This window comes from Sparus aurata, chromosome 9 (assembly GCF_900880675.1).
Source record: "Sparus aurata chromosome 9, fSpaAur1.1, whole genome shotgun sequence".
Taxonomy (NCBI): Eukaryota; Metazoa; Chordata; class Actinopteri; order Spariformes; family Sparidae; genus Sparus; species Sparus aurata.
The window spans coordinates 9,989,234-10,004,651 of NC_044195.1; the positions used below are offsets into that span (position 1 = coordinate 9,989,234).

Genomic DNA, 15,418 nt, shown 5'->3' on the forward strand with positions numbered 1-15,418 from the left:
ACACAGACGGGACACAGGAACTACAGAAACTCCAGGGTGGAGATTAAAAGAAAAAGTGGGAAATCACCATACGAATGTGATACATGTGAAACTGGCTGCTGGGGAAATCACAAGAGGTAGCACGTTTTAAACAGGCAATAAAACATAGAAGTAAAGAAATAGCAACTCCTTCAGTAACAATCAATAAACCCATTTACTTCATTGCTGAGAGTTTCAATCCTCAAAATGGTCCTGAAATGGTGTGTAGTTGGCAGTGTGATGGTGCAGTCTCAGTTGCAATTTTTTCACGATGTAAAAAAATGAAAAATAAAAAATCATGTCACATTCTGCTTTCGCTTTCCATGCAGCACATGACAAGATGACGTCCAACTGTAAATACAGCATATGTTTAATCAACATCACATGCTTATTGGACTACATTGAGGAACTAGTGATGTCACTGGGTTGATTCTGGTGACGAGTGAATGTCATGTTATGGACAAAAATCAAGATTGTTTTAACTGAAGCTTGTGTTGATTTAATAACCTGAAGTCATGGTCCACATACAGTTTCTGTCTGCCAAGAGAAGTTCATATTTGTATTTATGCAACCTCCTTTGAATTATTCATGGACATTGCACAATTTCTAAAACTGAAAAGTGAACCCACCTCCTCAAGTCTCAAACCAGTCTTTGGCTTCAAGCCAACTAGGGCAGTAGGCTGCCTCTCATGTCAGCCTGAAGGCAGAGCTCCTGCTCCAAATCCGCCCCATATCCTTCCACACATACACAGTTCGCCCGTGTGTTGTAATTTAGACCAACTACAATAAAATGTAAGACCTCTCATCATTATGTTGGCGAGGAACTACCTCAAACATGTTGTGCATTCCTTTGCAGAGCAGCAGAGCAACTCAAACGTTGATTGTTTGTTCCTGCAAAGGCGAATGCAGTGTGAGCTTCCCTGACTGCTCTGAGGTCTGTTTAACTGAGAGTTAAGAGGGGCGACTGTATGTGAAGGGGAGTGAAAAGTGTAAGTGTCAGAGGACTAGACTAGAACCACATGTTGTGAAGATGACCAGTACAAATTAAAAGATCAACTGCACATGGTGATGCAGTGTAAGACTGAAGAACAGAGGGTTTGCATAGGCAGAGACAGCTGGGCCACTCTGTCGCTCTCTACGAGGAGTCACAGGATTTTGTCAAGTGAACCAGACCATTGTGTTCAAGATGGAATTACAGAGGGGAAGTACTACCCTTGGCTGTTACCTCCTGGCCTTCATGTGACATTGCCACAGTCTTCAATGCTGGAGTTTGTTTCAGATGTCAACATTTCCTAAATGGAGTTTAACATTTGCTCAGTTCATGTTTGCATTAGCTGATGGCATCAACTGCTTCATTCATGCTTCACCACCGGCTGCTCATTCTGGTCAGTTGGTAGGTTCTTGGCTGCCAGTGGACTCATAACATCCAATTATGTTGATACAGATGCCCATTGCTGATTCGCTGCCGCAGCCACCTCTGAGGTTGGCACACCCACATCATCCATTAAGTGCAAAGGTTTTGGTATTGTTTTATTTAAAGGAGATCTGTTCTGCTGTGTTCATGTATTTCCTTCCCTTCAGAGTGTTATATGATCTTGAGCATGTAAATGATCTTGAAAGTTAAAAAGGTCGAAGTCCACACCCGCAGGAGCTCTTCTGTCCCACAGAAAACACTGCTCCTGAAACGCCTCATCAGTAGTCCCGCCTTTAATTTGGTGACTTTGTGTTATCACGCTACGTTACCATATCACATGTATGCATGATTTAGGGCTAGAGGCTAGTTTGGCATGTAAGAATTGATTTAGCACAGCTGTACTGCCAGCGGTGCTGGCTCAGGCATGTGTGTACCGACCAATCTGAGTGACTGCGTATTTGGTGGGTGGGGGGTCTTAAAGAGGCGGAAGCTAAAACGGAGCGTTTCAAATGTAGGGGGAATACACAGCTGCAGCCTTTGACAGTTTGACAACACTGATGTGTTTTTGAGCATTAAAAGCATGTAAACCTGTTCTAGTAGTAACACAAAATAAAATGATGTACCTGAAAATGATCATAATATGTCTCCTTTAACTAAGATTTAATGTTAATGTTTGTATTAATAAGTTTCTTCCCCCAAGTCTGAAAGTGTTTCACCTTTGACTAACTCTTCCCCTCATCGTCTCCTTCCCAGGATCCTGGAGGAACAGGCAATAAGAGAGTACGTCCTGGCTCTGTTTCGGCTCCCTCGTGCTGAAAAGCTCCATGAGGTGGCCTCTTGTTCTTTGTGGACGCCACATTCACGTAGCCATACAGCCGGGACTCTCTACACCACTGACAGCTACCTGTGTTTCTCCAGCCGAGAGGAAGGCAGCTGCATCCTGATCATACCCCTGTCAGAGGTACAGTACCTGCGTCACAGCCTCACTGAGGTTACCTGTTCATCAGGAAACCAGTGTGGTGTTTATGTTGTTTCTATGTCCTTTTGACCACATTACCTGTTAAATAGTAAAGCACACTAAAGTCATCCATGTGTCGCAAAAAATATGAGGCTTTAGTGATCCAAAATAACGCTGTGTTGGCTAAACCTGCTTATCCCCCAATATGTTTAAAAGCAGAAGTAAATGAGGACAGGTTCCATAAGGTGTGACATTATGCACAATGAAACAGGTTAACTGTAAGTTCACCTCTAAAAATGTTATTTCCCCATAGTAATGTGAGTAAATTACTGTGAAGGTCAGTAGGAAGTGAGGAACAAAAGTCCACATAAGTTTATTGGTCTAGTAAAAATGTAGTGATATGTGATTATAAATTAATGGGCACTGGATCTTGCATTATGATTGCCTCCATAACCTATTTTTTGCTTTTACACATTTTTCTACCATGATGTGGTTAAATTTTATTTCTAGCCTACACGATTCAACTTGAGAACTCTTGTGGGCTGGATGGATTGTGGGTTTGGACAACCCTCAAGTCCTGTGGACTCGCAAAAGTGTCTGCGAAGTCTGTGAGTGTGCGAGTGCTGTGAAGTCATTTGGATGCAGCCAGATGGGCTTTTCACGAGGAGAGCTTTAAAGAGACAGGAGCCAAAATGTCTCACAGTGTGAGAATTATTTCATTTTTTTTTTTCTATTTACATTAAAGCATGTAAACATTGTCTAGTAGACATCCCGAACAAAAATATAAACCTGGAAATAAGCATGATGTGAGTCCTTTAGAAAGTGATAGAGATTTTGAGATGCTGAAATCTGGTAAAAGATAAACCACCATCTCCCCAAAATTCAGGACAAGATGTCAAGAGTTGTATATTACCAAAGCCCACCAGAGTGTGACTTTCTCCTCAATGTTTTTGCCTGACATTTTTTAAGCCTGGCGAAGGAAACCAGTGACACAACAGTTACAAGCCTCTGTGCCCTGGGTGGCAGACCCTTTATCTGAGAGTCTCTGTAGCAGGCTCTCTGTGGCGGTCACACATTTTAAGTCGAGTTTGTTAAACAGTGTGTGTTTACTCTGTCAGCTGCTGGTTAAAGAGTAACACGGCACTGGTTTCATGTGGCTGATCATGTTTACACACTAACACATTATAATGCAGAGGGGAAGTTCTGCATTTTAGAAATTCCAGAGAATAAATGACCACTGAGGAATTTGTCATCTCAGTTATATAATATGAAACTCCTATATCACATCAAAACAGTTCACTTTCCTTCTGCATTTGACATTTCCCTTTTGTTTCTGAATGACTTGATTATGACATAGTTGCTTATACGGCTGTTAAAGTTGCAGATTCAGTGCTGATCCTGTTCAGTTCAATACTGCACGCAGTCATAGTGGACATGTAGGTGTAAATAATGACAAAAACACAGGGTTGAATACATGTTTTCAGCTTCTAGATGGGAATGAATTATTTCCAGATTTATTTGCATGTGTAAATTAAACTGCATATGTGAGGATCTTTTTTGTACACAATTGTACACACTATTGTGGCCTTTTTGAGTTTGGTTCAGTTCCCCGTGTGAAAAGCAGAGATTAGCGGGCAGACGCCTGGTCTGTTCATGAACAATGTGAGGAGTCATGCCTTCTGTCTGTCCCCCACTGCTGCTGCTTTTAATCCTCTGTTATTTCCTCCCTTTTCTGTTGGGGCATTGTCTTTAGAAAAGTATGATTGCTTTCGCCCACCTAATCCGTTACTGTGAATAATCCCCCTTCTGTTCCTCCAGATTCTCTTTAACCTCTGTGGTCTCTCTAAGTCATGCACATGTCCTGTCGAGCTAGGCTCTACCGTTTTTGTTTTTCTCGTCATGAAGGCTGTGTTACAGTTAGACACTTGTTTGTTTGAGCTACATTGAGAGACATTAACTGTGGATGCATCTGCTCCTCGCTGGTTGAAAACATCATGTCATGAAGAGATTGTTAAATTATTAGTGCCAAGGTGTTAAATCAAATAATTTGGATAACAGATTTTGGCATTATTATGCAAATTCAATAGTAAACGTTGTTTACTTTTACTTTTTCTAGAATAATTATACATATTCTTTATTTATGTTAATGAATTGAATAGTTGATAAGTAATCAAATGTATTTAATTTATAGCATCGTGCAATATGTAAGAAGCTGCCTGTTGGTCATCAGATTACCCGTTAACTGCGTTATCGTTTTACGTCCATGACTGTTGCTGTCATTAGCTAGTTAGCTCAGTTAGCCGTGCAGTCAGCTGGACTACCAAGGTCAGTGTTTATGGCGGTAGCACAGAAGTGGATATATGATGTTAAGCTTGTTATTTCCTCACACTCTGTTGATCATTTTATTAGTTTTTTGAATGTTCTCAACTAAAATTCTTACATTGCACCTTCAATTCCAGTTTTGCCAGTTTCTCCTCCACAGATTCCAACACAATTACATGAGAACCAGCCCTCTTTTATGTTCATCCTCATGTCATATGAGGAAAAATGTATGGTCTTCTGATGCCCCGTCTCCTCCATTTTCTCATCAGGTGTTGTCCATAGAAAAAGCGGAGAGCACCAGCCTGCTTCCCAACCCCGTCATAGTGAGTGTTCGGACTAAGAAGGCCTTCCAGCTGATCGAGCTGCAGGACAGAAACGAGCTGGTGGAGAGCCTGAACTCCAGACTGCGATCTATACAGTGGAAACAGTCCATGTTCCGCAGCAGGAAAGACGGCAAGAGGAGTATGGTGCGTGTGATGTGAGATCGCCCTTTTTATTTGATTTATTTGATAGGATTGCTTCATGATCCTTTTACGGGTTTATGTTTTTTTTTTTATGGAAGATCAGGAAAAGTTTACTCATGACTCATACCAGCACACTGATTGGGCAAAGAAGTGGGCTGAACCTCTTATAATATATAAAGACATCGAAATCACCATCAAAATGTAAAGCTGACCAGTCACAAAAAGGGAACAACAAGGTGAACTGCTGCTGGTTATGTGTAAGAGTGTTAAAGCCCTGTTTCAGACTTCATTTAGGAAACATCCAGATGATGTTACTGCATACTCACAACTGAATAGATATATATAAGAATTCCTGCGAGAAGCACATGATGTTTCTGTTTGTATCTTCTATTTTCCCCAGAGCGCCCCGACACCCTACTACACCTTCTACTATGACACTGGGTTCTCTGATGAAGAAGAGATAGAGGAGAAGGTGCTGCGTAACACAGTCAACAGCGAGGCTCTGATGACCGCCTTCCACCAAAGCCAACCGGGAGCCAACGGCAACAAGGTGGCGGAGTCTGACAGTTCAGCTCAAGTAAAACTCTCATTTGAGGAAAAAGTCGCCGCAAACATCTAGTTTACAACTATTTTACAGTGCACGAATCTGAACCAGTGTCCTACTCAACAAGCATGTTAATCTGTGAGTGTGTGTGTGTGTGTGTGTGTGTGTGTGTGTCAGAGCATGGAGCAGGTGAAGGAGCGGCTGTGGGAGGATCACTTCTTGGAGTTTGGCCGTGGCGTCCACATGTTCCGCACGGAGAAGATTCAAAGACTGGTTGCCATGGGGATACCAGAGTCGCTGCGAGGAGAGCTGTGGATGACACTCTCAGGTAAAATAAGGGCCAAAGGTGTGAACGTGCATCAGGAGCAGACATTTGATAAAGAAGTGTCACATCTCAGGACAGTATATAACATTGTTTTATTTAGTGTACCTTCATTTATACAGATGGAGTTAACGGCTGTGTGGCCTACAAATTGAGTACAAAATACATTCTAAATGTTAGCAGTGACTTGAGATGAGTGAACGATTTCAGTCAGGATTATGTTGATTTCTTTGGATGTTTCATTAAGATCAATGTTCAAATGACTTGTTATGCTGGCGCAGTCCATCTCAGGGGCCACACTGTCAGTGAGAACAACTGTATTTTTGGAGATTACACAAGCTGGTGATGGCTATATGGCAGGCAGACACAGGGATGTGCGGGTTTGGACGATTCTCAGGCTTCACATCCTCTTTTCTTCGCCCACTGCACCTCCACATGTTCCAGACGACACATTTTCAGACAAAATCAAACTGCCAGCTTACTTTGGTTTGCTGTCGGTTCCTCCGTGCAACCACGCTGAGAAAGAATCCGTTTCTGAACTGAAACTGAGGAACAGAACTGAAACCACACCTGGAATAAAAAAAGAACAACAAAACTCCAAGACCAAGACACCACCAAGCGCCAAGACAAACAAACTGAAACTATTGATGTTTCTTTACAATATCTTCATTTCATTATGTTATTATGCCTGTATCCAGCTGGTGCTTCTGTCTATCTTTTCTATCAATTGAGAGAGAACTACTAAGAAAAAGGGTCATTTCTGTGCACCCCAGAGTAAAAGTAGAAGACAAAGAAAATTCCTGACAAGGCTGCTTGTATTCATTTATGAGAAGCAGTTTTAGCATTCACCCTCGGGGGCGGTGATGTATGTGTGTGTGTGTTACTGTATGTATGATCTGTGCGATGATACAGAATGTTCTGTCCTTTATGTCCTAAGGGTTTGTTCCAACTTCCTCTATTTCTTTTGTCAACGAGAGTCACTTTGGAGGAAATGGGGGTCGACTGTGGTTGGAGCGTTGTCTTGCTCTTGATTCAGATTTGTCTAGAGAGAGAAATAAAGCTTGTCTGCTGTGCAGGGTTCAGGTGACTCAGCTTATGAAGGTCGATGTAGACTGAATTTATTCATTCGATCAATCGACCAGAGATTCCTCCGTTCAGAATCATCAGTCCCTCATCAAACAGCCATGTTCTGTATGCTTGTTGAAACCTAAAAAATGAAATATAAAGTACCTGTTTTTCTCATACCAATCAGAGGATGAGAATTGAGAGAAGGGGCTGTTTTGAAGATGTACGTGAGAAGGGAGTCGTTTTAGGCTTTACTCATCCATCTATTCATTCATTCATTCATTCATTTATTCATTTACCATCCATTCCCTTATCCGAGGTCCGGTTTCAGAGGCAGCAGGCTTAGATCAGTATTCCAGACTTCCTTCTCAGCAGCAACACTTTCCAGCTCCTCTTGGGGATCCCGAGGCGTTCCCAGGCCAGATGGCATATTTGATCCCTGCAGTGGGGTCTGGGTCTGCCCCGGGGCCTCCACCCAGTTTGTCGTGCCTCTCTAAGACTGAGCCCAGCCACCCTACGGCAGAAACTCATTTTGTCCGCCTGTATCCACTCACTTGTTTACTTATTCAAAGCATCTCTATCTCTGATTTGTGCAGACGCATCCTCCGAGCTCGAGTCTCATCAGGGTTATTACACCAGCCTGGTGCAGAAGTCTATGGGTCACAGCAGCCTGGCCACAGAGGAGATTGAGCGAGACCTTCACCGCTCTCTGCCGGACCATCCCGCCTTTCAAAACCCCACCGGCATCGCTGCACTGAGACGCGTCCTCACAGCGTACGCTCACCGCAACCCCAAGATCGGATACTGTCAGGTAAAGACCTGTTGATGTGATGGAGACATCAGCATCAATAGCAGTGCACTAGGAGCACTAGGAGCACTAGGATTGGTAGGAGCAGCTGTTGTTGTCACATTAGTAGTTGCAGTAAGCCAGGAGTAGACAATAGTAGAAACAGTTGGATTTAAGATATAACTTTTTAAATATTTGCATGTCTCTAAATGAAATAATCCATTAAATTAAAACAGTTACAAGGAATGAACTGTGAGATGTAGCAGACAACATAATTACATTCTATAAAAAGAAGTTATTAAAAATGATTTAGCAATTTTATTTTGACACTTTATTATTAAATCGTCACTCAAAGACAGAATATGGAAATAAGAGTCATTGTTTGCTAATTTAATAATCCTGATCTTTTTTAGTGTATTCCTCTTTTAATGCACAGTTTCATTTTTTGGTTTTTGCCTATTTTGTTTCAGCTTCATTCAGGCTGGTGGAACGAAAACCTCCAAAATACACATTTTATTTTAGTTCAGCTATTCTGGGAACTTATGCAAATCTCCACTTCAGTTGAACTTGCATACAATAAACTTTCCATTGTTATTTCTCTTTACATTCTGAGGGTTTTTTCAGAAAGCTTTAATTTAATATGTCATTCTTATTTTATTTTATTTAAAGTGGCACTATGTTGTTTTTGTGAAGTTGTTCAAACTCAGAATTTCGAAATTAACAATGTGAATGAGGTAATAACACAAACTTTTTCAATCAGTGAATAAACAAGCTGTTCTCAGAGGAAAATAAGGTCCTGGATCACTGTTTGAAGCTAGAAAGGTGGCAGGGTCCGCCACATATAAACAAAACTTAAACTGTGTTATCCTTTAAGGTCAGTTTGTTTATTAAGTTTATTCAGTCGTGAAAACAAAGAGAGTTTGTTTATTACATTTGAACCTGGCTTTATCCAATGATTACATTTGGCTTTTGGAAATGTATGCAAATTTGCACATATTTATTAAGATAATCCCTCATTCACATATTCAAACATAACATTTCTGAAAATTGGTTGCACAAAAAATGGTTGTCATGGTGATGTCTGTTAGCTATTATTATTTTGTGTTTACCCTCTTCACCTGTGGCGTCTCACCAAAGGAAATGTAAGGTTTTTCTTTGTACTACAGATTTTAACTCCACCAGGCTCCATATTGTACATCCATCCTAAGAAAAGTAAATTTTTGAGTCTCATCTCGTCTTATACTAGTGCTTTGTGATTGTAGGCCATAGATTTGTAGATTGGAGGTTGGACTGGCCGCCATCCCAAAGCTTTCAGTATTTGACGAGTTTGGAATGAGACTCAAAAATCACCTTTTGTTGCAAATAGCACCGGGAACATAATTGTAATCTGGAATAATAAATTGGCTGTGATTAAAAGACTGTTTCTGCATCTTCCTCCTCTCTGATCTCCCTCCGTTCAGTCTATGAACATCCTGGCGTCGGTGCTGCTGCTCTATGCTAAAGAAGAAGAAGCTTTCTGGCTGCTGGTGGCTGTTTGTGAGAGGATGCTGCCCGACTACTTCAACCGCAGAGTCATAGGTAAGACGTGAATGGTCGAAGATAAAGAGATGATTCTATTTAAAGCCCCCTCACTAGTGTATTTTATATGTTTGTGTGAGTCCTTTCCTGACAATGCTGATGAGCCACGCTGCCCAAAATATATATTTTTTAAATTTGTGCTTGAAGTAACACAATTTAAGCTGGTACTCACCTGGAACGACGTATGACTCGGGGTCATGTGTCATCCTCCAACCTTAGTTTATTGACCCAGTCACCTGAAAAACAACCCGTCACTTCTGGATAGAAAACTGACCGTTGGTTTGCAATGTGGGGATAATTTAATTTAATTTCAACGTGCATCGATGACCGTCTGATGTCTTTGGCTCATGCTCCTTATTAGAAGTTGAAGATTGTTTTGTGTTATTGCCCTCCATTCTCCACATGTTGCCTGGGCCCCTACACACCACCATGACTCTTTCAGATGTCATAATGGACACTCACTCCAGTGCCTTTTACAGTTCACAAACACAAGAATTTCCTTAATAACAACTTATTTGTGTGAGTTTCAAGTTTGAGCCGTCATCAACAAACAAAAACGTTTTCATAACTCAGATACACCTGACTACATGAGTAAAACATTTGAAGCAACAAATATACTGTTGGGCAAAATATATGCATCCATAGCCTGATTTATTGTTTACATTATTATGAAAGTTAAAATATTTTAATATAAATCAGCTTTTGTCAGGAAGAAATAACTGAGTGGAGGACTGTGAGCATCACTGAAGATGCTGCTCGTTTTAAATCACATACGGTTTAATCATTCACATACGAGCCGTGTGTTTGTTGGACCATTGAAGGGCTTTAACCGTTTAACTGTCTCACACTGCGTCTGTTTCGTCTACGCTGCTGCTTCTCAGACACAAACAACCCAAAGACTTATTTTTGTCCTCTACATGGGGCTTATTTCCTGTGTTTATCAGGCTGTTTATTTTTGACATGCAAGGTGCATTTGAAGCAATTTCCTCTGTCTGTGAATGTCCAGATGTTTGTGGGTACAACAGTAACTGTCTTCTAAGAATCTGTATGGGGAACATAGACTTCACTTAAAAGATGATGCTGTATCTTTTAATGTGATATATTTGTATTAGTGTTAACAATGTCCCTAACCCAGGAAAACAAAAACACCAATTCATTTAGCCTGGGAACAAGGTTAGTCTGCTGGGTCACTTTTGTCATAACAGGACATGTTTATTACTCTGAATAAATGCCAAATCATTTTTGGACGGCAGAGTAGTTCGAAAATAATAGTGAATTTAATTTTTCTTGCAGCACATTGTAGCAAGTTGAACAGCAAAGAAAAATACATTGTGCACATAAGTTGGAGTAACAGCACATTTGCTGCCATCTAGTGGTGGAACTCATGAACAACAGCCCAAAAGTAAACACAAGAACATGGATATGACTCAGACGCACACAAACACACTTCTCTGTGTTCGACTCCCACAGGAGCTCAGGTGGACCAGTCTGTGTTTGAGGAGCTGATCAGGGAGCGTCTGCCTGAGCTGGCTGAACACGTCCCGGACCTGTCCTCCCTGTCCTCCGTCTCCCTCTCTTGGTTCCTCACCCTCTTCCTCAGCGTGCTGCCCTTCCACAGCGCCGTCTGCGTGGTCGACTGTTTCTTCTTCCATGGTATCAAAGCCATCTTCCAGCTGGGTCTTGCTGCGCTGGAGGCCAACGCTGCACAGCTCTCTGCCAGCACCGACGACGGACAGGCCCTCATGATTCTCACAAGGTACTTCTGTAATTCAGATTTTTTGTTTTTGATACTGATTGACTACGTCGTTTGAATGAAATCTAAATCTTTCTCAGCAGTTGTATATTTGAAAAGAGAGGAGCCTGTTTCACACTTTCAACAAAACCTGAATCAGAACTTTGATGCCAAATTCAACATTTACAAATGGAGTGTTAGGGGTTGCTTTTCTATTTTGAGAGCACACGAAATGACTCCTCTGATCTGTGCTTTGGAGTTTTCTGGACCAGGTTGGAAGTGAGGAGTCGTCTTGTGTTCCGTCCTCTCCACCCGCTGCACTGGAGACGAGCAGCAGCAGCGACACTGATGTTCCTGCTGTGAGACACACAAACATCACCGACCTCATCAACCAGTCCTACGAGGTGAGACGCACACACATGTGATCGTTTTGACCTTGGACGTATGGTTTTCTCCCGCATTTTATGGAATGATTTTATGATTTACTGACCTTTTACCCTCATATATGATCCGTTTTCGTTGTCAGAAATTCGGAGACCTGAGTGTGAGGCATATTGAGAGGCTTCGCTGCCGACACAGAATCCAAGTGCTGCAGGCTCATGAAGACACCGCCAAAGAAAACGCTGTGAGCAGACAGAGAATGTACATGTGATGCTGTCAAACAGTCTGACTGTGAAAACTAAGTTAAAAGCCTCCCTCTGTGTGTCTGTGCAGCTGAGAGTGGTGACTCCGGATGTTTCCATGTCTCCAGAGAACTTGACTGATGTCTACGACCTCTTCAAGGTATCTTCTTATCCATCTTTCCACTAGCTCATTTCCTGCATCAATAAAATGATCATCCTCTCCTCACTTCCCCACCCTGTGACTGCTCACCCCTCCAGACGGAGCACTTCATCAGTCTGTACTGGGGTGACAGCAGCTCTGTGGCGGCGGCGGAGGCAGCGGCGTGGCACCACGGTGAATCTGGTTGCTCCTACATTGAGAGGCAGTACCGGCTGGACAGGCCCCAGTTCAAGAGCCTGTACGGGCTGCTGGTGCCGTGGCCCGGGGGCTCAAACCAGCATGCTGACACGCTGGCGAACCGCACCTTCACGCTGTTGGACCAGGAACGCAAGAACCTGGTCACCTTCAGAGAGTTTGCTGGCTGGCTGGGTAGGTAAAGACAGTCAGGAAGCATGAGGGTGCATTTAGACTCTCCTCTATGATTATCCTGCTTCTTGTATATTGGTCGCTCTATAAAAAAGTATTTTTTCCACATTCACCTTGCACTGGATTCAAAATTGAAACAGTTTAAAGCTTGTCAGACTCCAGAAAAGTCACACACAGTAGGAAGTTCCCAAGTAATAGTTTAAGAAAACCAGAAAATTGCATCCATAAGCACAGTAAGGTAAAGTAAGGTGTAAGTTGGCAGGTTGTGGAGACAGGAAGCCCATCTACTCATGGGAGAGAGGCTAACTAAGCTAGTTAAGCTAGTTTATGTGACTGCTCAGGACTCCCCCATAACTTTTTTATTTGTTATTCGGTCAGAGTGTTTTGTGTTGGATGTGTTTTCTCGTCAGCTTGTGTTGGGTGTCTCATTGAACACACTCCTGCTCCTGTCCCATGTAAAACCAAAACATGAACACTGGCTTATTCATTTAAATCCAACTCTCCCTCCCTCTCTCCCTCCCCTCTCCCTCTCTCCCTCCCCTCTCCCTCTCTCCCTCTCCCCCCCTCCCTCTCTCTCTCCCTCCCCCTCCCTCTCTTCAGACACTTTGTACTGTGAAGAGCTGAATGAGAAGATAAGGTTGCTGTACCGTCTGCACATCCCGCCAGGTGACTCATTCCGTTCACACCTTGACAGCCATGAGAGCTTTCCGGCTGCAGTCAGGGCTGAGAGTGTCTGACTGACTTCACTGTGTGTTTGTGTCTGCAGCTCTGACAGAAAGTGAAGATGACCCCTCTCTGATGAAGAGCCCCCTGATGTCCACAAACAGACCCCTCTATGTTAATCTGCCCTCCGGTTCGTCCAAACTCACTGCGATCCACCAGCTGTTGATTTTCTCAGCACAAGCGGACGACTCACTACAACTAAAGCAAACACAGAAAACACAGGCAATCTGCAATATTGATATGTGTAATTCAGAGGTTTTGGGGGGGTCTGACTGAAGAATATCTGCCTCTGTGTGCTGACCGCTGTTCCAGATGATGAAGGTGAGGTGAAAGACTACCAGGAGCAGCTGAAGCAGATGCTGCAGGATCTGGCCAAAGAGAAGGAGAAGGACGTGGAGAAGCCTCTGCCGCTCATGAACCAGGTACTGGGAACCTGCTGCACTGCTGTTACTCTCAGTGAAGTCTTGTCTTTTAGGGGCTCCTGCCTGATTTCATCTATAAAATCTGTATGTACAGATTATATTCATGCTTCTGCCGCATCTTTTTGATAAGCTTCACTGTAAAAAGAAAAGAGAGAGCTTTCTTATGTAAACATGTAACAACCTGTACTGAATGTACTTAAGGCCAATATATATTGAATTTGAATATTTCTAACATTGTCGCCTACAACAAAATTGAACCAAAAAATGATGCCATTACACTTATGCAACTACAGCAGTTAGAAAGTCATCTGTTTTGTGTCAGTCGCACCAAGGAGGCGAAAAGAGACTATTTAATTGTCTCTGTCACAGTTTTTCTTATAAGGAATATATATCTGAAATGTAATCCTGTGCTCTTAGACCTGCATTCAATCCCTTTCTCTCCGTATGTTGTGCGGCTTCAGCCTCCACGTTCAACACACAGCATTCAGTTCAGATCTGTGCCGTGTAGAAAATGCACAGCAGTGTTTTGCTGCCACACCATAAAAAAGACAAACATAACATGAAATGTATGTAATAACAACGTACAAACATATCGCATTATTACAAGAAACTTGGATTTTTATTTTTAGTCTTAGCAGAAGCTGCCTGAAGACATTCAAACATTAATAGGATAATGAGAAGACATCAGAGTACCGCCCTTAATGTTTGATTGGCAGGTGCAGTAAAGAAAGCAGTCCACAGTCAGCTCTCAGCAACAATGATGGAATCAAAGCAATATAAAGCAGAATTCGACCCACTGTCCCTTAAATGAGTTTACGGAACACAGCAGAGCCTCCAGGATAAACGTAGAGTCCAGCATAGAGAGGCTGCGTGAATGTGTCCTGGACTCTGTGGAGGACAGTCACCGTGTCAGAGACGCTGTAGAAGGACAGAAAACCTGACCTGTGATCCAGGTACACTCCAGCTCTGTAGGACCGCGGAACTGAGACGGGAGTACAGACACTGTTGTGATAAAAGTTGTAACTGTTTGTCTCGCAAGAAAGCATCCAAGAGTTGTCGTGGAATCCTAACCCACAGTGGTATGAGCCTCCTGCTCTGCTGATGTTGTTGTATGCGACTGCCACACGAGCTCCAGGCCCTCTCCACTCCACCTCCCAGTAACACCGTCCAGTCAGGCTCGACTCACTGCGGATGCTTTTGTGTTCCCCTCAGATAAAAACAGCTGTGTGTTTGCTGTGTTTGAATCCAGTGTGATTTTACAAGAATATTTTAATAAATCAGCTCTGGTCATGTTCTTTGGCTGTGACAGTAAAACATCCACTCCGGTCACTGTCAGTGAGATGTGTGTCTGGTTCTGTCTCAGGACGTCCTGTAGTTTGTCTCTGACCTCTGACACAGCTGCTGCCTCGGTTATGAAGCTCCTCCTGCACTGAGGGCAGCTGTGGATCCCCATCTCATCCCAGTAGGCTTCAATGCAGTTCATGCAGTAGCTGTGTCCACAGGGAATAGTCACCGGATCCTTCAGTAGATCCAAACAGATCGAACAAGAGAAAGCCTCCCGGTCCAGCAGAACTCCTTTCTGCGCCATTTCACCTCTCGGTAACGGCTGTCTGTGTTTCACGTCTTGATCACTGGTTTAACTAGTTTGAGCTTTGATCTGACCACATTTGTGCCGTGAACAAGGCCGTTCAGCTCCGTTCCACCATCCATAAAACTGTAAATCTGAAGGGGAGGGAACAAGGAAATATGCTGACAGTGGAGCTGTGCGTGAGCTCAGAGAGGTTATCAACCTGTGATTCATTCCAGGACGAGGAGCCGCTCTGTGGATCTGAAGCCTCAGTTTAAAGCCTGCTTAAAAACGTCACAGTTTTCAGTTGCACATTATTACTTGTCTCCTCGAGCCTTGCGGATATTTCTCCA

General features: G+C 42.9%; 1 protein-coding gene across 2 annotated transcripts in view; it reads left to right on the plus strand.

The window, feature by feature from the left end:
* The window catches only part of tbc1d8 (TBC1 domain family member 8), a 28,770-nt gene that overhangs the window by 10,663 nt on the left and 2,689 nt on the right, over nt 1–15,418 (plus strand). The window contains exons 7-20 of one of the 2 annotated variants that reach the window (XM_030428446.1): nt 2,186–2,393; nt 4,982–5,179; nt 5,577–5,753; nt 5,898–6,048; nt 7,704–7,918; nt 9,355–9,472; nt 10,943–11,228; nt 11,464–11,608; nt 11,731–11,829; nt 11,919–11,987; nt 12,086–12,356; nt 12,954–13,019; nt 13,120–13,206; nt 13,389–13,498. In XM_030428446.1, the coding sequence (XP_030284306.1) occupies nt 2,186–2,393; nt 4,982–5,179; nt 5,577–5,753; nt 5,898–6,048; nt 7,704–7,918; nt 9,355–9,472; nt 10,943–11,228; nt 11,464–11,608; nt 11,731–11,829; nt 11,919–11,987; nt 12,086–12,356; nt 12,954–13,019; nt 13,120–13,206; nt 13,389–13,498 (2,200 nt within the window). The remainder of the gene's footprint in view (nt 1–2,185; nt 2,394–4,981; nt 5,180–5,576; nt 5,754–5,897; nt 6,049–7,703; nt 7,919–9,354; nt 9,473–10,942; nt 11,229–11,463; nt 11,609–11,730; nt 11,830–11,918; nt 11,988–12,085; nt 12,357–12,953; nt 13,020–13,119; nt 13,207–13,388; nt 13,499–15,418) is intronic. The other variant, XM_030428447.1, reaches the window with a different exon arrangement.